The 27,441-nt window shown below is 42.1% G+C and overlaps 1 protein-coding gene across 1 annotated transcript in view; it reads left to right on the top strand.

Moving 5' to 3' along the window:
• PKHD1 (PKHD1 ciliary IPT domain containing fibrocystin/polyductin) overlaps positions 1-27,441 on the top strand; it is a 414,564-nt gene that overhangs the window by 7,813 nt on the left and 379,310 nt on the right. The window contains exons 5-20 of the mRNA XM_045543725.1: positions 38-140; positions 3,784-3,841; positions 8,896-8,974; positions 10,263-10,337; positions 11,460-11,524; positions 12,015-12,054; positions 12,920-12,990; positions 16,342-16,443; positions 17,265-17,360; positions 19,725-19,866; positions 22,295-22,409; positions 23,320-23,598; positions 24,641-24,730; positions 24,826-24,916; positions 25,613-25,755; positions 27,157-27,287. Coding sequence (XP_045399681.1) covers positions 38-140; positions 3,784-3,841; positions 8,896-8,974; positions 10,263-10,337; positions 11,460-11,524; positions 12,015-12,054; positions 12,920-12,990; positions 16,342-16,443; positions 17,265-17,360; positions 19,725-19,866; positions 22,295-22,409; positions 23,320-23,598; positions 24,641-24,730; positions 24,826-24,916; positions 25,613-25,755; positions 27,157-27,287 — 1,680 coding nt within the window. The remainder of the gene's footprint in view (positions 1-37; positions 141-3,783; positions 3,842-8,895; positions 8,975-10,262; positions 10,338-11,459; positions 11,525-12,014; positions 12,055-12,919; positions 12,991-16,341; positions 16,444-17,264; positions 17,361-19,724; positions 19,867-22,294; positions 22,410-23,319; positions 23,599-24,640; positions 24,731-24,825; positions 24,917-25,612; positions 25,756-27,156; positions 27,288-27,441) is intronic.

The raw sequence follows: 27,441 nt of genomic DNA, 5'->3' as shown, positions 1-27,441 counted from the left end.
TTTTTGATTCATAAGGATTTCTACTTTCTGCCCTCAGATCTCTGCCCTCTGAAGCACACGAGGGTCTGTACTCCCTAGAAGTGCACTTTGGGGGACAGGCAGTAGGCAGCCCAGGAGCACGAGACAACTGTACTTTCAAGGTGGGTTCTCAGGATGGAAGAACATGTGTTTGCATAGTCTGAGGGTGTGCTGGTGTTATCAAAAGGCACGTTAGAAATCAGCCCGAGAGTCTGCCTTGACAGGGCAGGAAGAAAGGTAGATAGCAGTGATAGTTTCTTAGACTATAGTAATGAAAGATAAGTACTGAACACGTGTTTGTCGGGCTCTGGCTAAGTGCTTCACGTACATTGTCTAGTTTAATACTCACAACAATTTTATGGGGGTAGCTATTTATTATCCTGTTTTTACTGATGGCCAACCCAAGGCTCAGGGAGATTAAGTGAATTTGTCCAGGTGGTTAATGGCAGAACCAGGATCTGAACCTGCATCTGCCTCTAAATTCTCACCTAAACTGAAGCCTGTAGAGGAGCCATAAAGATTACCTTTGTGTACCAATGTTTCATTTTACAACTGAGATCATGCTGAGTATCAGGTTGGTGAAGGGACTCAGGGACCTAACTTCTTCCTCTCCCTCTGCTTTATGGCAGATTTCTGCTACTCTTTCCAGCACTGAACTGAAATAGCATTTGCTGGTGGAATTCTTCATGCTCAGATAGAGCAAAAAGGAAGGGCGGAGAGAGAGAGAAAGAGAGAGAGAGAGAATTTAGGAAGCCAATGCTTGACTTACTTTACAATCTCAATACCTAGACTGGGGTTTAATTTCATGTTTGGTTCAGTCTCCTACTATCCCTCTCAGATTACTTTTACACTAAAATGATCTCTGAAAGGCTTCGTAACAGGCAGAGATTTGGCAATGCTCCTGCTGACATGACTGTACTTCACATGGGGTACCTCTGTTTAAGAGCCGTCCCAAAGAGTCCAATTTAGTTGATAATTAATGCTCCTTTAGAACCAGACTTCACCCTCTAAATTCATGTCTAATAAGATCCACATTTCCTATAGGCTATTTGTTTTTGAAATTTGGAATTTGCTGTCAGTTCACACTTAATAACCTGGTTCTCAGTCCAAGAGGCTCTTGTTTTCTGGAATTTGCTTCTGCACATATACAGTCTACAGAAAAAATAATTATGCCATCCTTTCTGATCAAGAGCCTCCCCACCGCCTCTACACTGTGTCAGGGAACAGAACAGAAGAGAGACAGCTGCGCATGCGCCTTCATCACCATGCCTCTCCCACCCCAGAGAGTGGTTTTCCTACTTATTAAAAGATTGGTAAGGAGAGAGGGCGGAAAGCAGAGAAACACTTCCTAAAATTGCACATTAAAGAAAACAAGTCTGTCAGTGGTTTGACTATCTGGGCGAGCTGATGAAAAATCACCAGGGGCCGCAGTTAATGAGAGGCATTCCGAGCCGAATCAAACCCGGTGTGTCTCTTTGTTTTGGGACTGAGACCGGGGGAACCACGAGGATTAAAAATTAATCCTGCCTTGCCAGTCCGCTCCAGAGAGCCTGCTGTGGGCACCGACAGGTTTGAGCAACTCGCAGAAGGCTGATCACGCGGCGGGTGGCCGTGGTTTTCTCATTCGGATCCTCCACCTTCCCTCTTCCCCGTCTTGCCTCTGCTGACCTCACCGGAGCTCGCGGATCAGCATGCGGGAGGCTTGATTTGGAAGCTCATTAATTTTTCACTTTGTCATGTCTCTAGCCCGGTGGGTGACCAGCGGCCTGTTTCTCTTAGAAATGTACCGTTTTATGTTGTGTCAGCTCAGAGGGAATCACAAGTGAAGCCCTTTTTGAGGTTTAACCCTGAGCCTGCTCCACCACTCTCTGAGGAGTTGGGAGGGTGCGATAAAGGAATTGCTAATATTCCCCGCAAACTTCCAGCAGAAGGACTGATTACAGACTGAATGGCAGAGCTTACTTTTCAAGCTGGAAATCGAGAGTTGTGCTTCCTTATTTTGTCTGGACGAGGTTGTTCCATCTGCCTCAGTTTCTAACATCTGTGAGATGGGGCTGTAAACACTGCTCTACTTCCCTGGGCTCCTGTGACATAGTTCCAGTCAGAATGACATCGGTGTGAAGGCTGTCCCAGCGGGAGGTGAAGGCCTGGGACAGCCGGTAGCTGGGAGGCTGGGTGGGGTTGAAAGTTTTGGCAGTTGTGTGTGGAACTGTATTAATCTTTGTCTTTTGGCGAGGACAGAGCCAGCTCCCAATCTGTGAAGTCACAGCATTCTTATTTTGACCCCCTGACTAGACGTATTTTCTGTTAACTATTTTCTAACCTTTTCCATTAGAAAGGGAGGAAACCAGCCTTGACAGTAGACTGTACAGCCTTGCAGATCAATACTGTGATATGGATCACACGTGATACGCCGCCCTCAGCTTTGTCTGTTGGCTCTGAACAGAAAAGTCTGTTGGTTCTAAGTGTCTGATTAAGGCTGTTGATTAACAAGGGAGTTATTCTTTGGTGATAGTCCCTCTGGGAAGGTGGACTCCTGGGGTACTGGAAGCAGACCAAATAAAACAACTTGCTGTAATTTGTTTTGCCAAAGAGAAGCACTGTAGGTTGTGTGGAAAGGAGGCAGTCTAGGCATCAGAGGGGGTTAGGGGTGAGGTGATGGGAGGGGGAGATAGGTCTCTTCCTGGGTGTGTCATTGGCTCACAGGTCAAACCTTGACCTGGTTAGTCCATCCTTAAGCTTCCGTGTTTCTTCACACTGGCGCCAACGTGATTTCCTGATGGAGTAATGCACTGACCTTAGACTAACCCAGGTGCCTTTAGGTGAGATGGGATGCCTGAGATTATCTCATTCCCTGCTCTACTTCCAGATAATATATCCATCATCCTAGATTGGGCGGCTCCATTCATTCATAAAAATTCAAATGTCTTCTACATACCAGGCTGCACACAGGGACACAACAGCAATTGAGTCAGGCATTGTCTCTACCTTTATGGAGCTTGTGGTTGGCAGATGATAGATGATTGGTGTGCTTTGCAGGAACGGGGCATCATAGACGATTTGGAGAGCCACCACCAGGCTTTCACAGGCTCCCACCTCTCCCATGGATGTGGTTTCCTCCTTCTTGAAGAACAATGTTGCTTCCCATACCTTGAATCTTTGAATCATTTTCCTCCCAAAAAGCACCTTCCATTTCCCCAATAAGCATCTCAGTCATATGCCTATCTAACTTCCCATTATCTGTAGCTTGCTAATCCCTACCAAGGTGCTGGCTAATAATGATTTAAGCTGCAATCCTTCCAATTAAATAAATGAATTTTTTCCTAGAAAAATAAAAACCTTCAAGGCCCAAAGACATCAAGTTATAATAACGGAATTTAAAAATCGATGTTCTGGATGATGGCCTACCTATCTTTCCTCCTGGTAAAGTGTGATATTGGGTATGGCAGGTGGGCAGATAGAAGAAACAGGCTTGCCAAGGTTTGGACAATATGGTGCAGAAGAAAGAGCAGTGTGACCTTGATCAAATTCCCTTTACAAGCTCTATAGGAGAAGTAGAATAATATCTGTCGTATCTGCTTCACAGAAATATTATGAAGATAAAAAGAAATAGGTGTGAAGGTGATTTGAAGAAATGTAATGTAATTTACATTTAGAAGTATAATTTACTACCTTAGACTAATGCTTTATGAGGAATGATTTGCACCTCTTGTATTTGTAAATATTTTAATGAAATGCTCACTTGTGATCATATTTTCAAAACAGTTTTCCAAGGCACAGACACCCGTTGTTTACCAAGTGAATCCACCAAGTGGAGTTCCAGGTAAGAAATCTTCTATTAAAATAGGAATAATTGTGAATTCCTTTGCCAAAGCTTGTTGCTAACTCTTCTACCTAGGTGGATGGACTCTGTAAGTGGGAAAATTTAACTTCTCTGATGCTGCTTTGAAAATAACTGTCAACTGTTGGTTCATTTTTAACCTGGTTTGGTTTCACCTCTGGGTACTTTTGCTCTATTACTTCACTGATAACAAAAGGAATCCAAACATGAAAAGAAAAGGAGGCCAGCAAAATCAAACTAGTTGATGCTGGGTACTGGAGAAGTAGAAGTTACCGTTGCTCTTAACTTTACAGTCATTCACATAATAAGCCCTTATTAAGCCCTTCCTGTGTGCCAGGGTCCATTCCAAGCTCTTCAAGTATCTTATTATATCCTCACCAAAATCTGATAATATAAAAGCTATTATAATTCTCATCTTGCAGATGAAGAAATGAAGTAGCAAAAGGTTAAGTAATTTGCCTAAAGTGGTACAGCTAAGAAATGGTGCAGATGACTTTTGAATTCAGACAGTCAGAATTCAGAATGACCCATAAACGCACTATTTTGTATTGTGTAGAGCAGTGTTGGATGCCACTTGAAAAGCCATTAACCCTGGTCTTCATTCATGTAGGGCTATGGTCCCCAACTCCTGGGCAGCACCCCACCCCTCTTCCATGGAAAAATTGTCTTCTATGAAACCTGTCCCTGGTGCCAGAGAGGTTGGGGACCGCTGATCTAGGGGTTTATGAGTTAGAGAGCACACAGGTATATAAAGACCAGGAGGATAGGAGAGAAGATTATGTAAAGCTGGGGGATTTACATAAAAGGAGAAGGGATTGCAATAGAGAAATAGGTTCGGGAAATTTCCAAGTCTTCCTTAAAACTAAGTAGTAAACACAGCTGGGATTATATATAATTTACTGTCTGATTCTTGGCGAACTCTTACTTTTATTTCAGGTTTTTCATTTGTTCAGCGTTTCCGGAATAAGTGTGGGAACACAAGTTGCTAAATTTTTATATGTGGCTGTGTCTAAATGTATACACTGATCTAGTTGTTATGATTGGCTTGGTTGGTCAAGAATGTCAAAATGAATATCTAAGTTATTGACAAGTGTACACTTGCTGTGTTTATGTATATAGATACTGATTATGTATGTGTGTATTTAAAGTGTATCTTGAAGAATATGCATTTGGTATTATCTTATTCAGTGGGTTTTGCACAGATCTGTTCCTTCCCATTTGTCTCTATAATCAAGACATGATAATGCTTTATTACGAAGAGATGTAGTCTGTGAAAATCATATGCAGACACTTGGGTCCCTGCTGCTCTGCTGTTAGAAAGCTCCTGTTTAGATGGTGGAAGTCTTGTTAGGGTGAGGGATGAGGAAGAAGCCAGCGTTAGAGGTGTGAAATAGGACATCAGCAGGCACCCGGATTTGTCAAGCTTGTCTTTTCCACCGAGGTGGAGCTCTGCTCTCTGTCTCCTCCACCTTCTGGAGGAACAACTGGTGGCTGGCCTGGTTGGAGTGGTCCCTCCGGGCAGGATCCACACGGCTGCATCTTTGCCATCACTTTCCAGACGATTACCCTCCTTTCATTTGGGAAGCCTGCCCAGAGTAGCAGCCAGGGAGATGGCAGAGGCGGTGGGGACAGGGGAGAGCTGTTGGGTTTCTATATGTGGTTAACAGTCCTTCACCATGACGCAGATTCCCCTGGCACCGTGGTCTGGCTTGGCCATGCGTCAGCCTCTGTTGGCCGTCATCTGTTTAGAAACAAAATAAAAACTCACAGGAATTTCTAATTTCTATAACTAAAACAATTTTAGTTTTTAAAATTGCACCCATCAAAGCTAGAAGTCATACTTGCCAAAGCTGGGAAGTTGATCCTTTCGCCTTATTAAAATCAAAGAGAATTATTCTGCCCGTTTTTAGCAGTAACAGGGAACTTGAGATTCCAGGCTTCTGCCAACTCTGTGACCTTTGTCTAAGTTGTTAGGTTTCTACTCTTTTTACCCATGCACTTGTAAAATGGCTCTAATACCTCCTGAAAGGTTCCTATTATTTTAGTGCAAGTCATCCAATGACTGCAGATGAAAGTCACTTCTTTGTATACAACACAAGTGCAGTATGAAGGGAACAACTTCTTGGTAATGCTCTTTCTGGCCTCAAGTGTCCGTGAAAAGATTCAAATCTGTATTCAGTGACCTCATGAGCCCCATAGGCGCCCATTCCTCTTCCATTTTTTTGAGGTTTTACCTTATTAACGGACGTCTCTCTCATCTCGTAACAGTGTCTGTAGTAGTAGATGATTGCAGTATAGGTGACTGAATTCTCTAATTATTTGCAAGGCACATGCTTCCAAATAATTGTGGGATTATATGGTGAATTTTAACTACATCGCCTTGCTGTGTTGCATTTGATTAAAACTTTGCCTTGTGCGGTTTCACAGGCCTGAGTCTAGGTGGTTTTCAAATATGGAAGCTGGTAGTTCATGTAGCATCTGGTAGAGGCTCCCAAACTCTGAAAAGGGCTACTTTAGATCCCATTCTTAGAGTGGATGTCTGAATGGTATGGGGATTGCACCTTGCTGAAAGGTGGATGAGTACTGCACTTCTATTCTTGTTGGACTCGAAAGAGGAATGTATTAAGGAGAAACTTGGCCGGGCGCGGTGGCTCACGCCTGTAATCCTAGCCCTCTGGGAGGCCGAGGCGGGTGGATCGCTCGAGGTCAGGAGTTCAAGACCAGCCTGAGCGAGACCCCGTCTCTACTAAAAATAGAAATAAATTATCTGGCCAACTAAAATATATATAGAAAAAATTAGCCGGGCATGGTGGCGCATGCTTGTTATCCCAGCTACTCGGGAGGCTGAGGCAGTAGGATCGCTTAAAGCCCAGGAGTTTGAGGTTGCTGTAAGCTAGGCTGATGCCACGGCACTCACTCTAGCCTGGGCAACAAAGTGAGACTCTGTCTCAAAAAAAAAAAAAAAAAAAAAAAGGAGAAACTTGCCAACCAATGAAAATCCCTGAAAGTCACATAGAGGAGATCCAGGGTAGAAGTCACCCATATATCAGTGGGCAAGGCAGACACCACCTGTTTGCAGATGCCCAATTTGTCCTATATTTGAACATGAGTGTAATTGTCAAATGAATGAGATGTGCCAGTTGTCTCTCTGCTGATGCTTTATGTCCTTCTTTAGTTTCCGTCCATTCGGGTCCTCTGTGATGTTTATCTTTTGTACTTTAAGACATGGAAAAAAGTTTAGGATCCCGAAGGCCAATCAGATTGTGTCATATGAGCCTCTTCATATCACACATTCGTTTTAGCAAGTGTTGAGAAGAAAGTCTCATGGAGTGTGGAACACGCCAGGGCACATTGTTCTAACATTCCACATTGGGCGAGTGGTCTACACAGAGCCCAGAAAATGGAACAGGGCAGTGGGAGGAAACTGGCCCCTCTTACTGAATCCTCACACTGAATCCTCACACTGTACTGGGCTGTGAAGAAGACCTATTATTCCTATATGCTCCATTCAATAAGTTTGTGATTGAAATAACTGGTTATTTTAGCCTTTTTATTGTGTAATATTGATCACTAAATCATACTATTGACCTTACTGTTGTATAGTTTATAAAAGCGTGTTAATTTTCTGGGTTAGGACCAGCTTTGCCAGACTGGGAATATGCAACCAAAAAGAAAAATATTAGGTTGGTGCAAAAGTAATTGTGGTTTTGGACTATGAAATTTAAATCATTATAACTAGGCTCAAACACATCTTTATTAATCAAAATAGGAACCATTATAATTAACACATTTTTGCCAATGAGCAATAAGTTTGTTTATTCCTGTAGCATAAAAATCCATGCTTTGGGATTCCAGGAACTCTTGAAAAGCTTTTTCTGCATCCTGCTGGTTGTGGAAGCGTTTTCTCTCCAAAAAGTTGTGGAGATGTTTGAAGAAGTGGTAGCTGGTTGGCAAGGGGTCAGGTGAATATGGCGGATGAGGCAAAATCATAGCCCAATTCATTCAACTTTTGAAGCTTTCGTTGTGCGATGTATGGTTCGGCATTGTCGTGGAGAAGAATTGGGCCTTTTCTGTTGACCAATGCCGGCTGCAGGTATTGCAGTTTTCAGTGAATCTCATTGATTTACTGAGCATACTTCTCAGATGGAATGGTTTCACCGGGATTCAGAAAGCTGTAGTGGATCAGACCAGCAGCAGACCACCAAACAGTGACCATGACCTTTTTTCGGTGCAAGTTTGGCTTTGGGAAGTGCTTTGGAGCTTCTTCTTGGTCCAGCCACTGAGCTGGTCATTACCAGTTGTCCTATAAAATCCACTTTTTGTTGTACGTCACAATCCAATCAAGAAATGGTTCATTTTTGTTGTGTACAAGAAGAGGACACTTGAAAACAATGATTTTTTTGATTTTTGGTCAGCTCATGGGGCACCCACTTATCCAGCTTTTTTTGCCTTTCCAAATTGCTTCAAATGCTGAATGACTGTACAATGGTTGACCCTGAGTTCTTGGGCAACTTCTCATGTAGTTGTAAGAGGATCAGCTTTGATGATTGCTCTCAATTGGTCATTGTCAACTTCCGATGGCCAGCCACTGCGCTCCTCAACTTCAACTTCAAGGCTCTCCTCTCCTTTGCAAAACTTCTTGAACCACCACTGCACTGTATGTTCCTTAGCAGTTCCTCTGCAAATATGTTGTTGATGTTGTCAGTTGTCTCTGCTGCTTTATGACTGACCCGTTTTGAATTGGAATAAGAAAATCGCTCGAATTTGCATTTTGTATAACATCATTGCCATAGTCTATATAAATAAATATAAAATAAACAGCAAGTAATAAGTCATTAGCAAAAAAACATAAAGCAAGAAATGCACATTAAAATGGTTTACAACATAACCACATTTATTTAAGAATTCCAGTACTAAACGGCAAATTTCAACAATGCTAAAACCGCAATTACTTTTGCACCAACTTAATAGTTTTTATTATACATTTAGAGTTCGAGCTATGTTACATTAAATTTTAAAAATTCTTCTTAAAACAGGAACACTAATACATGTGTATGGCTGGATTATCACTGGAAAATTGGAAACCTTCGATTTTGATGCTGAGTACATTGATAGGTAAGCATGTGTTTCTTTCTGTGTTCAACTACTTACATACAGGCTGGATGGCTTTCTGGGACCAGCTTCCCTGATAGTAATAAATTGTAAGCAGTTGGCACAGAATTGCTATTTTCCTTTTTGCAGTTTATGGTCCCTGGTGAGCTGGGCTTCAGCAAACTTTGCTAATGTAATTGCGACTGGTCGATTAAGTTGGTCCATTTATTTACTGACAACTAGTCACTCCGGGCTCAGTGTGAAATGTACTGTAATTGCATCTGCAGATTTTCTTTTTCAATTCTCACCCTTCCTCCCTTTGTTTCTCAGGCTGAAATAAATTCTTTATAAAATAATGTGTAAACCCAAAATCCCGTTATAACTTTCTCGTTCGGTTGTTATCCATTTGTGCATTTAGAAACTCTATTAGTGGGCTCAGAGGAAAATGTGGACACAGGTACTAAAAGCCATTGAGCTTTTAATGTTTTCTGGGAATAATTAGGATGTCAACATGACTTTCTTCACTGGAGACTTGTTAAGTGGAAAGTGTTACTAGTAAATCATGCACACTAGGGAGAGAGGAGAACAAGACGGAAAGTGTTGAAACTGTGGAGTTTGTAGAAAGCTCTAAGCAACTGTGATCATTCAACAATGAAGCAATTATATTGAGGATTTATAAGGTAGAAGGAACATCATCTCACTATATGCTCAGCTGCATAGATTCCACGTGCTGTGTTTAATTTTTCCATCACTCCTGGACGGGCTGGTGGCATCCTCTTCTGATCTGCTCCATCTCTCTGATTCTACCCTATTTGAAGAGAACATGAGCTGATTACTCTCAGGACCTACATTTCTGACATTAAGTAAAAATCAACTTGTCTTATAAGACAATTAATCTTTCTATGGGGGATAGAAACCCCAAGTATGTCTTTGCCAATATGCCATATTTACTACTTAGTCCCATCTCAGCGTTGGTCTGGGATCTGGCCTTTGAAAAGGGGGAATAAAGGCATAAACTCCACAATAGCTCATGTAGACCCAGTGTAGCCAGTGTGGAGAGGATGAAGATTTTGTGGGAAAGGGGAGATGCTCCCTCTGTAGTGTGAAAGCGTGGGCCATGAATATGCCCTTCTCTCTTGCTGAGAGTTTGACTTGACATCCCTTGGGGCACAGCCTTTAGTCACCTGTCATAGTACACAATCAATCCAGAGGAAAATGTTCATGACTATGTTTTCTCTGTGTTTTGTCAGGGATGTTTGTTGGGAGCATTGCACTATTGTCCCACATCTTTTGTTTCCATTTGTTTATCTAGCCCATTGATCTTGGAAGCTCAAGAAGACAAATGGGTCACTCCTTGCTCTCTAGTAAACAGGCAGACAGGAAGCCGGTGAGTGTCTTAATTTTCTTGTCAATATCTATGCATTTAGGTTCTCCCGCATGAATACAACACATACACACATACTCTCTCTCTCTTACGTACACACACATACATACACATCTATTTTTTAATATAAATCACTCATAACTGTTGACTACCTTATCTTTAGACTTATTGAAAAAGACACAGGAATTCTTTCAAAATGCATATTGAAGTGGATTCTAAAACCTTCCTTGAAAACAAATAGCTAATACTTATTAAGGACTTAATATAGGTCAAAGCCAGCTCTAATGCTTTACATTTAAGTCATCCAATAATCTTGTAAGTATGTACGTTACTAGTCCCACTTTACAGATTAGGAAACTGAGGCACAGAGAAGTTAAGTAACTTACTAAAGGTCTCACAGAGAGCAAGTGGCAGAAGTGGGATTTGAACCTTGTCTGACTAACCAGTCCCCAGAGTTCACACACTTAACCACCGTACTTTAATGACTAGCCAAAGAAAAAAACGTGTCTACATGCTCCAGTTCAGATAACCAATGTTTTGCTGGACTTTTACTTCACTCTGGACTGGGTGGATTAACCTTCCTTTGAGGCCATTATAGGAATTACACTTTGTAGATTAGCTTTTTGAGACTAGTGTATAGTACCATACCACCCTGAATGTGCCCAGTCTTGTCTGACCTTGGAAGCTAAGCAGTGTCGGGCCTGCTTAGTACTTGGATAGGAGTCAAACTCTGAAACGTGGTTTCTTCCTGGCATCTTCAGTGTGTTTGCTCAGGATTTTCCTTTTTGGAGCTCACAGTTGTTAACAGATTTTTTTTTTTTTGATAAGGGTTTTGCTATACTTGTCATATAACAGATTTTGGAAAGAAAGGACCAAATGGAGTTTAGGAGTAAGTTAAATTTTGTCTCTCACACGGTATGTTTTGCTGGTAGCATATGTGTTGATGATAACTCCTGTTAGTATTACCCTAAGGACTCACCCCAGTGGGCTCATTATACCTTCAGTACCTACCATTTCCTCTGGCCAGTTTGTCTTTTCTTTTATTTTCTACTTTCCTAATTAAAGAGCAGAACTTCTGAACCGAATTGTCTGGCAATTCTTACCTCAGTTTGTTTTTTTCCTCAGCTATCCCATTCAGGAAGACCATGGCCTTGGGACCCTGCAGTGCCGAGTGGAAGGCAACTACCTCGGTCTGTGAGAGAAGTAGCATAATTTTAAAGTCTTACCCAGGTTTTTCTCTGTATCCAGAAAAAAAAAATTTCAAGAATTGGTTCTCATGAGGATAATAATTGTAACTACCGTTTGTTGAGAACTCCTTGAAAAACAGTGTAAAGCAGCTTATACATAAACTAACTTCATCCTCACGTAATGCCTGTGAGATTGGTGGAATTATTTTCACATTACAGGTGAGAAAATTGAAGCTAGTACCTGGTGGAGCATGATTTATATTATGTCAGAGCCCAAGCCTGGGCTCTTACCTGCTATGCAATACTACATTTGTCCTTTTATTCTTGAAAGTCCACTAAGCCTGTGGGGTATTTATTTTAGGCACCATTAAGGAAATTACAAGTTTGGGCAGTAACTTGATGGTATCAGAGTCGTTGGGTTTATGGTAGCAATGGTTTGGTCCAGGAGATTCATGCAGATTTCTGCATTAATGTCTATTTCTTTGTGTTACAGGCTCCCAGAATGTTAGTTTCTCAGTATTTAACAAAGGAAAGTAAGTAACTGGGAGTAGAAGTAGGTAAATTTGTCTTCATTTTATATCATCTCTCTCTCATCTTGCCTACTTTCTTTAACCTTTTATAATAGAAAATTTCAAACATACACAAACAGAATAGTATAATGAAACCACATGTACCTTCCTGATTTCTTTTACTTGGGTGAATATAATTGTGTCTTACGCACTAGGCAATGCAAGTGTTTCAATGTGGTGATGGTACAGAATTTTGGGAATTACCTCTTAAGTAATCTCAAAGTATTGTAGATCTAAAACTGTCACCTGTGTGTCATCATGAGGAACATGGTTTCATGAAATGTGTTGTGCCATCCAGGAAGTGCCTTCTTCAAGATGGAAAGGTTTCAAATTTCAATGAGCTTTGGAGAGATAAATTAGGATTCTGGATTCCATATACCTTACCTCATGCTCTGCCACTATATGATCTGCCAGGTGTTTTCCTTAAAAATGCATTGTCTAGCTGAAATTAATTTCATTGTGGTGATGGTGACATTACCTATAGCTATACAGCCCAAAGTATGGAGATGTCTCTCTCTTATTTTTGAAGGAATAAAATTAATGTTTATTGACTAGTATTGATTATAGGCCTTTCCATGTTCATTATTTCACTTCATGTTTGCAATGCTCTGTGAAGTAGGTATTATTCCCATATGATAATTTTGTAGATCAGGAAACAAACTTTGATCCATTGGTATTGTTCTCTAGTCATCGAAGGGAGCTGGTATCCCAACTGTTCTAAAGATCAATAGAGGTTAGTTCACAATCTTCCTTTTAGGAAGCCAATTAAAAAAGAAATGCAATCCCAGAGGATATTTTCTACCAAAACACAGCTTTGTCTCTTTTGAAGGTCAATGGTTGACAAGAGTGCATGGCTGATCAGTGCTAAACAGGAGCTTTTTCTGTACCAGACACACTCAGGTACTATTTCCTTTTACCTGTACTCCTTACCCTGTCCTTCACACCTCTTTCAATGCTGGACCTGACTTCTCTTTCTTTTGGCCATTTCTCTGTGGTCATTAACACCTGAAGCCATCCCTACAATCATGGATAGTCTTCGGTTTTGGTTGAGATTAAGTTGCTTGTATCTGTGTCAGCTTTAGTTATTATATTGGAAAGAGATGTGATCATAGACTTCTGTATAAAGTCTATGGATATTAATTGAATGAAAGAGAGTCCTGTCTTATTCTATGTTCTGAAGAGTAACAGAAAAACGGTGGCACTTAAAAAAATCTTAAAGCACATCTTTCCAGTTGCTCTAACACCCGATCTCTGAGCATCCGTTCTACAATTTATTACTTGCTGATACTCATGCTAAGCTATTGTGTTGCCATCTGGTGAATAAACTCTCATACTGAAAACACGAATGCTGAAAACTGGAAACTTGCCTGAAATTGCAAACACAATTCAGTGGTAGAAAGCTGATGACTAAAGAATACTAGATTCTAGGATTAAATACAGCAATCACACAGTCACTGAAGAAATATCTGTGAGGTAGATTTAGATCCCACAAGCCATCAACATCTGCCTTTGTCAAACGTTCAAGATATTTCACAGGTCACGGGCAAATGCCATATACTCTCTAGATAGCCTAATCCTGAAAAAGCAGGATTTTGACCTTTGCTTTTCTTTTCTTTAAACAGTGTAACTAGTCTGTTTGGGAGCACGTTTGAAGAAGCACCCAAGTTGATGGCTGTAATGACAGTAGAAAGGAGATGTCAGGCCCTTGTTGAGGGTTTTACATACAATCTCAGTATTTATTTCATTTAACTATTACACAGGTAACATTAGCCCCATTTTACAGATGAGGAAACAGACTCAGAGAGGCAAAGTCACTTGTCCAAAGGTCCTAGTGCTAGAACGTGCAGATCTAATTCCAAATCCCATGCCCACGACCAATATGCTATGGGAAATACACTCTTCTTGCCAAGCTCTTCTCACCCCAAGCTTCTCTGTGAGTCTGCCCTTCACTACTTGTCCCAACCAGCGGGGCATACAACGCAGGGGTGCGAGGAGGACTACCTGCTGCTGGTGAAAGAAAAGAGACAAGAGACACACAAAATGGAGGCAAGACAAAATTCTGATCAAGCCTCAAAATTTTATTGCTGGGTGGCTGCTTATATGCACTGTAACGGGGGAGGGCAGGAATAAGGACACGTGGCAGCTTCTGATAGGAGGAAGGGCGGTGATGTGATATGAGACGAGGGAGTGGGAGGGGTGTTACAGGCTTTGCGCGCGCTTTCTTTGTGCAAGAGGGAGGAAGAAGAAGTATGTAAGCTTAAGATGGCGCTTTGTATAAGATGGCGTTTTGCATAAGGCTAAGCTGGCTCCCAACAACTACTGAACCCTGAAGTGCTAGATAGGCTGACAGGTGTCTCTGATCACACAGCTATTTTATATTTCCAGGGCCCATGTCTTCTTCAGATGAGGACTCACAGGCCAGAACTTTTTCATAGCAGAGGAGGCTGTGGGGAGAGGGGTTGTGGACAACTGCAAAGAGCCTGGGACTGAGCTCCTCAGGGGCTGGCATTTAATCACTAGTCAAGCTTGGTTAAGCCATTTAGCCTTTCTGAGCCTCAATTAAGCATCTACAAAATGGACCAAGAGGTGCTTGTTCTTCTAATTCCAAAAATTGTCTACAGAAGTAGATGAGCAAGTGTCTTGGAATTTATCCAAGATTTCCTCCTCTCCCCTTCCATTCCATATCCATTCAATCACCAATTTCTGCCAGTTTTACCCACCATATATTTTTAAAATATGACGTATCCATTTTATCACTTTATCTCTCCAGCTACTGTCTGATGCTGGACCCCTTCACCTCTTGTGTGGCTGCTGCAGTGGTTTCTAAGGGCTCAACACATCTGACGCATCTTCCCTGCTCACTGTCCTCTGCTGGCTTCCCATCCCTACGAAATGGGCCAAGCTGCTCATCTCCAGCTCCATTGTTTTCTCTTTCATATTCAAGCAACACGTAGATGCGCAGGGCAATTTCCTCTCTCCACACTCAGGTTATCTCTTGCTCTAAGCGCCCTCTCTTTCTCCCCTTCACTAGCCCAGTTCTAATTTCTCCTTAAGACTCAGCCCAGATGTCATCAATAGAAATTTTCTCCTACTCCTCCATACTCCACCCCACCCCTAACCTTCTCCTCTGTTCTTCCATGTACTCTCTCTAATTTAGCTAACCCAGGGCATTATAATTATAGTTTTGTTTACCTGCCTCTATTTATCATGCTGATATCCTTCAGGACAGGAACTATTAAATATTTCATCTTTATATCCATAGTACTATATAGCAGGTGCTCTCTGAATATTGACAAGAATTATACAATATCTACAACGGTGTGAAAAATTTAAGGACTTCATAAATTGTCTTGTCTGTAGTCTGTGTAATTTTGAATGTGTATCAAAAGGAACATGTGAATCCTTACATGAAGCTGGTACAAAATTCCAATGTCAATGTAAAAAAAAGAGTTATAAAATAGTAGGTTAAAAGAAAGGAACCATTATTATTGGTGGTGAATTTTGATATCTGAGTGTACTGGATCAATCTTTGCCCACATGTATCTCCACTGGTTTGATTTATGGGTAATAGCATTAGAAAACAAACTAAAAAAATTTATATTTTAAGGTGGTAACCATTCATAATTAACCTCCTTGTATCTTCAGAGAACACAATTCATCTTTCCCCTGGAAGGAATGCAACTTAGAGCTGTCAAAGTTTGATCATAGGAGAGGAAAGGATGAGATAAAGTTAAATTCGTGGGGATATGCAACACATGACTATAGGGGGTTTCAAGCAATCAGGGGCACGTGGGAAGGAGCATCCAGCATGGGGAAGAGTGGGAGGTACTGCAGACGGCGTAATTCATTCTTCTGCTTAGACTGAACTGCAGATTCATAGGGGTGAATTGAAGCCTTTCCTGGTGGATCCAAAGTTGATTTCTCCATGCGGTGTAACCTACTGTTCCCTGACATGCAAATAGAGTCCTTGAGGTCAGGAGACAAATTTCCTAGGAAAACATTATGGTCTATAGGGGCTTTTGCTGATAGCACGAGTGACTCTACATTTCCCCTGTGTCCAAATGTTGTCCTTTTCTTATTATGTGTATTTTTAAACAGCTATTACTAGAAAAAATTCCAACTGTTGCTGGATTTAGAGAGTTAAAGTAAGAAACAAATTATTGACAGCTTCTATTATTATATTTATAATTATCTGGGTCATATGCTGGTCTATATTTGGAAGCTTACTTTTTTTTTTTTAAACTCTTGCAGAAGTATTATCTGTGTTTCCAGAAACTGGGAGCCTTGGGGGAAGAACAGACATCACAATTACCGGAGACTTCTTTGACACCTCTGCCCAGGTTACCATTGCAGGTAATTATGTTGACATGGCTGAAAATAGTTCATAGTGTTAAATGCTGTGGGAGATACTGTAGCTGTTATGCATGAGGAGTGCGGGGTGGGGTGGTGGGCAGTCTTTGCTCCTTCTAACTTATCATGCCACCCTGCTCTAAGCTCTACTACCTGTGTTTGGTTGAGACCAGGTGTGATTTTGTTTCTGTTCCTCTGCAAATGTGTAACAGGAGCAGAATGTCCTGCAGACACGCTCACAGCACGGGGGCAATTCCCTTAGGTGTCCCCCTCTTAGGAGTGAAGAGAAGAAAAAAGTATAGCTGGCTCTTCACAAAGGTCTACTCTACAAAAAAACAACCCTCCTGTTCACCCTCCCCCATTAGCCATCTTGTTATAGATAAGCAGGAGTGGCTGGTCCTTTGCTATGCATATTTTTCTGGAATGCCCCCTTGGCAAGCTGTTTTGTAGACCTGTCTAGAACCTTTCGTCCAACCAGTTGGGATGCTCCTTTAGTGGGTGACACCAAGGATGCAGGAGAGTGTCCTCACTCTCATGTCACACCTCCCAAGCTCAGCGGAGTGGTTCAGTCCGTCCCCAGGGAGTGGCTTTCTTTCTGATTACTCTATGTGGCCCTATGCTCTGCTGCTCTGCACTCGGCCTTTCCTGGCCTCCTTTAACGGGGGTGACAACCTTTGCTATTAATAATCTGTCGACATCCAGCCCTTTGCGCTAAAATAGGAGCCTGTCTACTCCAGTCTGGTCCTGCCATCACATCTATAGCTCTCTCTCTCTATACCTATGTGTATATTACATCTATGCATAAATATTTATATTCTCCTTAGGCATTCCTTGTGACATTAGACATGTGTCTCCCAGGAAGATTGAATGCACCACTAGGACTCCAGGTAAAGACGCGAGGCTCACTGCTCCTCAAGCAGGTAAGGAAATAACTGTGGCTGTTCAAAGAACTCTCTAGTTATATTTTTAATTGTGAGGGGCTGGGGAATAGAAATAAAAGTGCTTCAATTCTATCTCAGCTGTTTGGTTAGCTCAGTGAGCTCTCGGCCCATGATACCATTGTCAAGCTTTCATATCAGGAAGTCTCTTAGATTTATTCAGCTGTTTAGTGACATTGCACTCCTAACCCCAGCCAGATGTATAGCCAGTGGGGTGCAGGGGAGACCAGGATCCAGAAAACATAACTGTCCCCAAGACATTGTTATAGTGACTGGAGGAAACCCCCAAGCCACCTCCCTGCATTGGCTGGGTCAGTTGCATGCCCGTTCTCTGAAAAGCCAGGAGCGTTAGAGCAGGCTCTGTATGCTCACAACAGCAGCATTAGACAAGCCTGGAGAATGGGGCACAATAGGGTGCCTTTAAATGTTGTTTTTTCTCCCCTGTGGGCATCTCTCTGCTGCTTTGAAAAACAGGGACGTCCTATGGCGTGGCCACCAGTCTATGCCTGAAGTGGGCAGAAATGGAGGAGGCAGGGGAGCAGGTTTCCCCTGTCCTCTGTTTAAAGCTTCTGCCTCACGGCAGCAAATTAAAAACACAGCACTGGAGCACTGTTCTGCTACACGTTAGAACTGAAGGCTCAGGTGTCGTCGGGGATTAAGGGCGGTTAGCATGTTCCCCAGCCTGAAACCACAGGCTGCATGTTTGTGCACGAGGGGTCTTAACGATGAAACTCCAGGCAGCGAGAGCCAACTCCAGAGGCTCGGCACCTACGAGCAAAGTTGCCTAATAGGGGAAGAAACCTTTCTAAAGAAAGGCCATTCGAGTGTGAAAATGCATGCAGAGCTTTTGCTTGAGAATTCTCCAGCTCCCAGGTCTGCAGTTTTTATTCAGCGAAAGCTCCCATCCAAGGAAATAAAACTACTGAAACAAGTAATCGAGAGAAGGTGTGTTTCCTGTCAGGAAATAGAGACTGCTTTAGCTACTTGGGTAGTGCTAGGACAATTTCCTGAATGCCGCTGTTTTTGACAGTTAGTTAGTAATGTCCTTTAGGAAGAGCTTTTGAAGTTTTTTCCATGGAAGTAGGGTGAATGACTACGTAAAGCGGTAGTTCTCAACTGGGGGTGATTTTTGTCCCCCGCAGGGGACATTTGGCAACCTCTAAAAACATTTTTGGCTGTTACACTTGGGGTGGTGGTGGTGATACTGACATCTAGTGGGAAGACGCCAGGAATGCTGCTAAACATTCTGCAATGCACAGGGGAGCCGCTCACAGCAGAGTTATCCAGCTTAGAATGTCACCAGTGCTAAGGTCGAGAAATTCTGGTTTAAAGTAACATTCTTAGAATATGCTCTTATTTTTCTGCTTATTCCTTATCTACCTCTCCCTTTTAGGAACTACTGAGGAACAACAGTAGTAGTTTAATAAAAAGTACCATAGCTATTCTTTATTGAGCACTTACTATATTTCAAGTTGTTTGCATATGTACATATTTTCCCTTAGTCCTAGTGTATTGTCTGTATTTATTATTAGTCCCATTTTGATGCATGAGAAAATGAAGACACAAGGGCATTAAGCAATTTGCTCAAAACTACACATCTAGTAAGTGACAGAGCTGGAACCTGAACCCACAGCTAAAAGATTCCAGAGCTTTTACTCTCAACCCAAGTCAGTATCCAGTATTGATTGTATCTGTGCCTTTGGCTTCAGGGTTTGCTTACTATGAAACACAAATTAATACAACATAGTTTAAATGTCACATAATAGCAGTATGCCACATAATTGGCGTTGTGTGTTCTGGTCCAGAAATTGAGGCCATGGCACTTGAAAAATGTAAGGATTGTCAATTTTCTGGGAAAAGGGGATTTTAAGGAATAGAATTCTCAGGCTGAACTGGGCCTTAAAAGATACTGAAGTCCACTTCTGGCTTCAGGAATCACAGAGACAAGTCATGCCAAAAGCACACAATCACATTGTCTTTCTTTACTTAACCACAGCACTTGTTTGCCCATTCCCATTTTCTCCTGGACTTGGTTCTCTTCCCTAGGCATTCCCCTTAAAAAGGGCCTCCTACTCTTCTCTGGTCCTCTGAGAATACCACCCCTTATTATTGCTTATCAAGTCTCTTTCCAAGAAGCTAACTCCTACCCCAAGGAATGTGTTCTGCTTTCCAGAACATTTGTATTATCTATAGAACTTTTCACATGACTACTCTGTCTGGCTCTCTGTTGATTCACCTTTACAGATGGTACCTGCATTGTCTGTCACTCTGTAATTTGGAAAAATGTGATCCCCTAATTTGGGGAGCAATGCATTGTGATGTTCATGAGATATACCTGTCTTACAGGCAATCGAGGGCTTCTGTTTGAAGTTGGAGATGCTGCTGATGGGTTGGCACTGACTGAAGCCACCCCTGGGTACAGGTGGCAGATTGTCCCTAATGCCAGTTCTCCATTTGGATTTTGGTCAAAGGCAGGACAACCTTTCAGGTATGTTGTAGGAAAAGTGAGAGTCCATATCAAAAGCATCTTTACTACCCTAGATGAGGTTAGGACACAGATAAGGAAGGCAGTGTAATTTCCAGGGGAGAATGTATAACATTAGCCAGTTCAACAACAATAGAGTTTTGACAGTGTTCCCAACCAGTGTTGGTCATGGTAGTGACCTTCGTAGGTGCATAGACAAATTTTGATCAGTATGTAAAATTTATATTTTCTATGACTCAGTTTCTATGACTTAGTTTACAAGCTACCTTGGAGATGACTGTCAATTGGAACATTGAGCTGAGCAGGCCAGGGTTAGGGTTAGACAGCAGAGTAATACTTGCTGCAGGTACGTGATTAAGAGGTAAGACTAACATCTGGCTGATGCCAAAGAAAGATGCAAAGATTTGCACTTTGGGCATATGAGGGAGCAAAGTCCGGGCAGCACACAGTTCTGTTGGAACAACCTTCCAGTGCTGAATGTCAATGCAATAGCTGGTATATAGCAGAGGAAGCTCTTATGGGCTCTGTGAGAGTTGTTTTCTGCAGTAGTGACTGCACTGTGATTGTGATTTTCCTGTTTAGCATCTTTTTAATCCTTTCCCTTCAAGGATTCAGTTACAATTTCTAGTTTTCTAAAGTGAGCTTAAAAATATAAAAAGTTTGAGAATTGCTTAGACACACTGTTTCCTTTGTGCACTCTCAGCGTGTATATTGAGGGGTGGATCCCGCACTGACTGATAGATTTCTTTTTCCCTTCAAAATCCTTCTCAGAGAGGTAGGTTGTGACACTGGAGTGTGAATTTCAGCCGATCTGTGACCTTCTCCAAAGATTTTACCATTTTCGATCTCAACTCAATTGTACGGATAAGCTTTATTCCCTGTTTAGAGAATTTCAGGCATTGAAGAAGTCAAGTAGGGATGATAACCTGGGAAAAGAAGAGTGTCTCCTGAAGCCTTTCTAAGTAGGCATTTAACTGCCAATTTATGGTTTTATTTTATTTTAGACAAGGTCTCGCTTTTTTGCCTTGGCTTGAGGGCTGTGACATGATCATAGCTCACTGCAACCTCAAACTCCTGAGCTCAAGTGATCCTCCTGCCTCAGCCTCCCGAGTAGCTGGGACTACAGGCGTGAGCTACCATGCTCAACTAATTTTTCTATTTTTTGTAGAGATAGGGTCTTGATCTTGCTCAGGCTGGTCTTGAACTCCTGACCTCAAGTGATCCTCCTGCCTCAGCCTCCCAGAGTGCTAGGATTGCAAGTGTGGGCCACCGTGCCCAGCCCAATTTATAGTTTTAAATTGGTAGTAATTTGTGGTCTATTGTAGCACCTAATAATGCATCTCTGTCATAGTTTTTGAGGACCATTAATAATGTTCAAAGGAAAATCTTTCAGCTATATTCAATGTGTATGGGAATGTTAAGGGGTGAGTCAGACTACCTCAAAAGGCAAAAGAATATTTGACTTCTGTGGTAGGACTTGTAAGGTATGACCCTTTAACTGTCATTTTGAGGAGCCACAAACCAGACAGTAACTCATTTTCCATTCCCTCTCTCATTTATCTGTTTAAAATCTAAAACATTTAAATTAAAAAATTGTAATATTTGTTTATTTATTGGTAAATTACTGTTATTATATTGGCAGACCTTTAAATTGTTCTTTTTTGAAACTATTTTAAATAAGAAATTCTCTCTAAAGGTAAAAATAACATGTATACATTAAAGCAATATTTAAAAACCTAATATTGGTGATCCGAAGATTTAAAAAAATAAGAAAATATTTTTAGTGTTTATTTGGGTAGTTTAATCAGTTTCTTAACCATATCTATCTGTGATATTAGGTCACTGGAATTTATCTTAAACATTAAAAAAAGGAGTTAGTTTTTAAATGTTTTATAAAATTGCCTGAAATCTTCAAAGTTGCATTTTATGGCTTTTAATTTGAAATAATTGACACATTCAATTGACTCTTCTCTCTGGGCTATAATTTTTTAATTGGAAAAACACTCTCTGCAGGTTTTGAGGTCTCTGGTAAGCTCAGAGCAAATTCTGATCAGTGATCTCTCTTTATTTCTAATAATAAGAATATTCACTATTGACTGAGTTTCTGCCATGGCCCGGGGCCTGTGCTGGCCCTGTTAGGTGATTTCTCAGCTAAGCCTCCACGTGGTCTTAAGCTGTGGCTTCAACATTCCCAGAGGTAACATAACTGCAAGGGGGTTTGTGGCCAGTGTAAAGGGAGGGATTGGAATATTGAGTCTATGCAAGTGCTATAGCTCTTTCTACAATAGTCTGGACTATCATGTGGCATGAGAATCAGGCTTTTCTTCCTCATTACCATAAAGAAAAACGAAGTGCCAGGGCAACCATGTGTTGGTTTACTGATTCAGACCTTGGTTGCTCTTGCTGGACTCTGTGTTCTTCTACTTGACAGAGCACGGCTCAGTGGGTTCTTTGTGGCTCCAGAGACAAATAATTACACTTTCTGGATCCAGGCAGATGGCCAAGCTTCCTTGCATTTCAGCTGGTCAGAGGAACCAAGGACTAAGGTATTCATTTTCCTTTTAGTTGTCCCCAGGCCTATAACCCTGAAGAAAGAAAGAACCAAAGCCAAAGCTCTTGTGTTCTATAGATAGTTGCAACATGCCATTAGGTGACCAGGGACTTTCATTGTTGAAAAAGGATTTGGCTGAGTGTGATGGCACTTACTGTTTATTGGGCATTTACTATAAGCCAGGCATTGCGCTACATCTTTTATATACTTTGTCTCTAATCTTTACCATGTGCCTGTATATATGTATATTTTATATATATCTTTTCCAGATGAGGAAATTGAGGCTTAGAAGGATTATATGACCAATCCACTTGGATAGTAAAAGGCATATTCAGGATTCAAACCCAGATTTGTCTGACTCCAAAACTTATGCTTTTTCCACTAATTTTGGGTAGAGATACAGCCAGCCTTATGTAGGATTCTCCCCATCAACTTTGACAGATAAGTAAAGGTAAAGGTGTCTTTAATAAGCAGCCAAAATTCACTTGTGCCATTGACAAAGAATGACAGTATTTTTTCCCGAATTATTAACATGCTTCTTTGAAATTTGCTTGCTAGTTGGTTAGAGACGTGTCATAGATTTGGATGTGGTCAAGCCACTCCCTATCTCTCAAGGGCTTATGCTACTTTCTCCACAGCACCATGTAAACCTAGGGCTTTAGGTTGGCTGTTCCTGCTATAAACATGGTGCATCTAGCCTCATTTGAATACTATGCAATTGAGAAAGAGAAAGAGAGAGAGAGAGAGAGAAACAGCTACAGGACCAAGATCACTAGACTGACTTGTTGGAAAAGGCAGACCAGTTCAAAAATCTCTTGTTAGTAGCTGTCCAGACACTCAGTGTTCAGGAAAGAGCTGCCCGGAAGCTTCCCAGTGTTGATCCTGATATGCTTACCGGGACACAGGTGAAAGTTGCCTCCATCGGGATCGGCACTGCTGACTGGTTTGACTCCTGGGAGCAGAATGGGGGCGAAGGGATCTGGCAACAGAAGTCGCCCAAGTTGGAGCTATTGGGTGGAGCCAAGTACTACCTGGAAGCAGAGCATCACGGGACAGTCCCCAGCATGGGGATGAGAATTGGCGTCCAGATTCACAACACCTGGCTGAGTCCTGACGTGGTCAGCACTTACCTCCGGGAGAAGCACCAGATCCGAGCCCGAGCCCAGAGGCTTCCAGAAGTACAGGTCTGTGCCTCTTCCCAGTCCCGTGAAGCTGACCTCTGGAAGACTAAAGTCTTGCCTAGTGGAAGGACCACTGGCTGGGAGCCAGGGACCTGGGTTGTAATTATAACTCTGCTGCCAAAGAAACAGGATATCGATCTGACAGAGTTGATGACGATATTTTTAAAAATGCAGTCTTAGTATTGAGATTACGTTCCTCATTGACTTAGTTTTAGAAATGTAAGTTTCAAGTGAGTCTTCTTTTGGAAACTTATTCCCCAGAGTAGACATAAAGTCTTTTAAACACACACACACACACACACACACACACACACACACACACACACACACACTCACAGACACACACACACACACACACACACGCACATGAAACTCCATAGTTTTTTTACCTATTCAGGTCCTATTTCCCTATATGCTGCATTTTCTAAATCTACTTTGTGAAGGTCATGTCCTTTGGGTCTCTTAGTTGTGCCCCATATTTTCGTTAAACAATCTTGATGTACTTTTTGTTGTTCACTATTTGGTGTACAAAGATAAATCAATATGAACTCTTCCCTCTAAAGCTTATAGTCTAATAGCAAAACATGTACACAAATAACCTTAGGACAAAGGACAAAGTAGAATGTAACAAGTGATGTAGGAGATTAAAAGCTGCATAAAAGCGTAATGTGCTCCGTGGGGAACGTGTTGGAAGCCAACATGCTATGTGACTGTGTTGTCTGCCTACCAGGTTACCCTTGGCAGAAAGCAACTGGTGAGAAGGGCCAAAGGTGCATCCTTCAATGGCAACCTCTACATCCCATATTCTAAGAAAACGGGCACAAATAAATAGGGAGACAGACGTATATTATTCCAAGAAAAGTTCTCATTAGGTGATGACACTGTATTCTGCAGAGCTTTCTAGATGGATGGTAGTGCATTTAAAAAGTTGAAATTGTAATTGAAAAAAAACCCAGGAAGCTTAGGAAACATGCCCTGTGTTCCTACATAGATTCTCTGGCTTAATTAGCACCACCATTTAGTCCTGTCTCTCTTGACTTTTTAGATGCTGAATGTGTCAGGCAGTGGAAACTTTCTCCTTACTTGGGACAATGTTTCTAGTCAGCCAATCCCTGCAAATGCCACAGCCTATCAGGTGGGAAATCTCTTCAAATAATGGGGGTGGGGAGGAGCTTGGGGTGGTCTTTACGCCCATGATGTGAACTCCTGATTTTTTTTTCTTTTTAACAGATTCAAACAACCATTGAGGGGTTACTTGCAGTAAAATGCAAACTGGAACCCTTTTCGGCTAATGTCCTACTCCGGCTTGGATTTGAACAAGGTGCTGTCCCCCTTTTGACAAATTTTGGTCCTCTCTTCCATCATTGTCTTGTTTCCATAAAATGGGAACAATCTTCACGTCCTCTCCAAGGTGCTAACGGAGTCAAATAGAAATAGGAAAACTGAACTTGGATCCCGAGTGGCCAAGGGAGTGGCTATGTGCTTGACAGTGGCTATGTGCTTGGTGTGGGTGTCACTAGGAAGAGGACCTTTTCCTTCTGAGCTGTTAGTGGAGTGAAGCCCTGCCGAGAGACTGCCCGTGCCACTCACTGGCAAAGGTTAAGGATATAGGGGAGAAACAGAGAAGCAGTACAAACTGTACAAATCTTATTTAATTCAAATTGTATCTAAAGGAATTAATACAGAAGAAAATAGTCTTAAATTCTTAAAATGTGAGGGTGTGTTTTTTAAACTAATAAGATGAACTAAATTCTAGCGGACATTCCTTGTCTCTTTCCTTCTCAATAGTTTTTCGTGTCCTGGTGCACAGAGAAGATGGGAATAGATTTTTGATGCTCTAGGGCAGACAGAATGGGTTTCTCATAGCTGGAGCCTTCACGCTGGGGGTGCTAGCCACCCGAGCCCTGCCCAGCTCTCCTGTGGTGAACCCACAACCCATTCTCTGCACACATGCTGGGAAGCTCTGTCTTGTTTAATATCCACGCCTATCTTTTTGTTTTATCTGAATTGCATCCAGGCCCAGAAGTTTCCAGCACTGATGGGGAGCTCACCAGTGGGTCAGAGCCTTTCTGTGGCAGGTTCAGCCTCTGTCAGCCTCGACACCTTGTCCTGATGCCCCCGGCTGCCCAGAGGGGCTATCGGCTAGATCAGTATACACATGTGAGTAGCAGCCCTAGTGTTTCCAGGCCAGGTGGGTAGAGAAGGATTGATGTTATTGTCTGGGTTTGAGACCAAAAAAACAGAAGTACAAAGAAGTGATTGCTGTGATTGGCCCAGGGCATTTTGGGCGGAGGATCTATGTCTCTTAACTGCTGTTTCAGGTGTGGGTATCGCTGGCCCCTGCTTATATATTGTTACCTAGAAACGCCTTTGTGTTAGCTGTGAGACCTATGGGAGTTTTTATTTGCTCCAATATTTTCTTTGATCTCTAAGAGTGCAGACTCTGCAGTCAGCCTATCTGGTTTTGAATCCTGACTCTATACCCTGCTTACTCTCAATGTCTTACTTAAGTACATTATGCCTTAATTTACTTATCTGTAAAATGGGTAAAAATGTGGTCTGCCTCTCAGGACTGTGGTGAAGATTAAATGAGATCATCTAATAAAGTGCTTGCGCAGAGGTCAGAACTCAGTGAAGGCTAGTTATTATTACTCTATTTTTATTATGGATGGATTAAGTTGACTGACACATTTCTTAAAAACCTCTTATATGCTTTGCTTCAGTAGTTCTGCTGTCCTTTGTGAAAGAAGTGAGGCTTATTTGTCCATTGGGAACCAGTGTGAGTTTTGCTTGGGTGACGGAGCTCATGGCAGTAGTTTTGAGTCCCTTTGTAGTCTGGCTACAGTGGGAGTTGGGGCTAGATGGTTCAGGCCAGGGTCCCCTTCCCATCTTCAGCCTCTCCTCTAGTGCAGGGACACCCAGTGGGGTGATTTTGCCCCTCAAGGGAAAGTGGGCAATGTATGGAAACATATTTGGTTGTCACAGCTGGGGAAGTGCTATTGGCATCTAGTCGGTAGAGGCCAGGGAAGCTGCTAAACATCCTACAAGGCACAACGAAGAATTATCAAGCCCTGGAAATGTCAATAGTGCTGAGGTTGAAAACTCCTGCTCTAAATTCTTCTTGTGCCAAACAACTTTGCACCTAACTAAGTTAGAAATCAAGGATTCGGGGGAGTTAGAGTTGAAGGACTGAGGGTCAGAGAGGTTGAGCGACTTGCTCAAGGTTGCACAGGTAATTGGGTTAGAACAGAGGTTTTCTCTACAATCCTCACTGCCAAGCACAGTGGTAGGCATTTAAAACTGTTGAATAACATATTTTTTTGGCCTCAGGAAAAGTATTTGTTGCATTTCCCCCCAGCTTTATTGAGGGAGGTAAATAACAGTTGACTCTAAATTATTTGTCTCTCCAGCTAGACTGGTAAGCTCCGAGGGGGCAGGAACTGGACTGACTGTCTTTTGTGGCATGTGGCAAGGCTCTAGGGCTGTGGGCTCCTCGTTACATATTGTTTGAGTGGCTGCTTCTTGCACTAATGTTCTGAAGGACTGACTTGGTGTCCATAGCTGTGTCTTGCATACAAAGGCCACGTGAATAAGATCCTGAAGATGACGGTGTCCTTCACAATCGGCTTGCACAACATGGCACAGAAGAGCATCACCTGTGATTGGACGCTCACGAGGACCAGCCCCCAGAGGTAGCTGATCCGTGGGGAGGTGCGGTAGGAATTCTGCCGGCTGAGAGGATTAGCTCTCTTGGGGACAGCGGCTCACCTGAAGCACTTACTAACAGTCGTATATTTGGGCCTCAGATCCTAACTTGGGGCTTTGGACATATTTTAGTTGACAGAG

This window comes from Lemur catta, chromosome 2 (assembly GCF_020740605.2).
Source record: "Lemur catta isolate mLemCat1 chromosome 2, mLemCat1.pri, whole genome shotgun sequence".
Classification (NCBI taxonomy): Eukaryota; Metazoa; Chordata; class Mammalia; order Primates; family Lemuridae; genus Lemur; species Lemur catta.
Note: the sequence above shows the minus strand (reverse complement) of the source record. Positions and strands in the feature narration are given on the sequence as shown.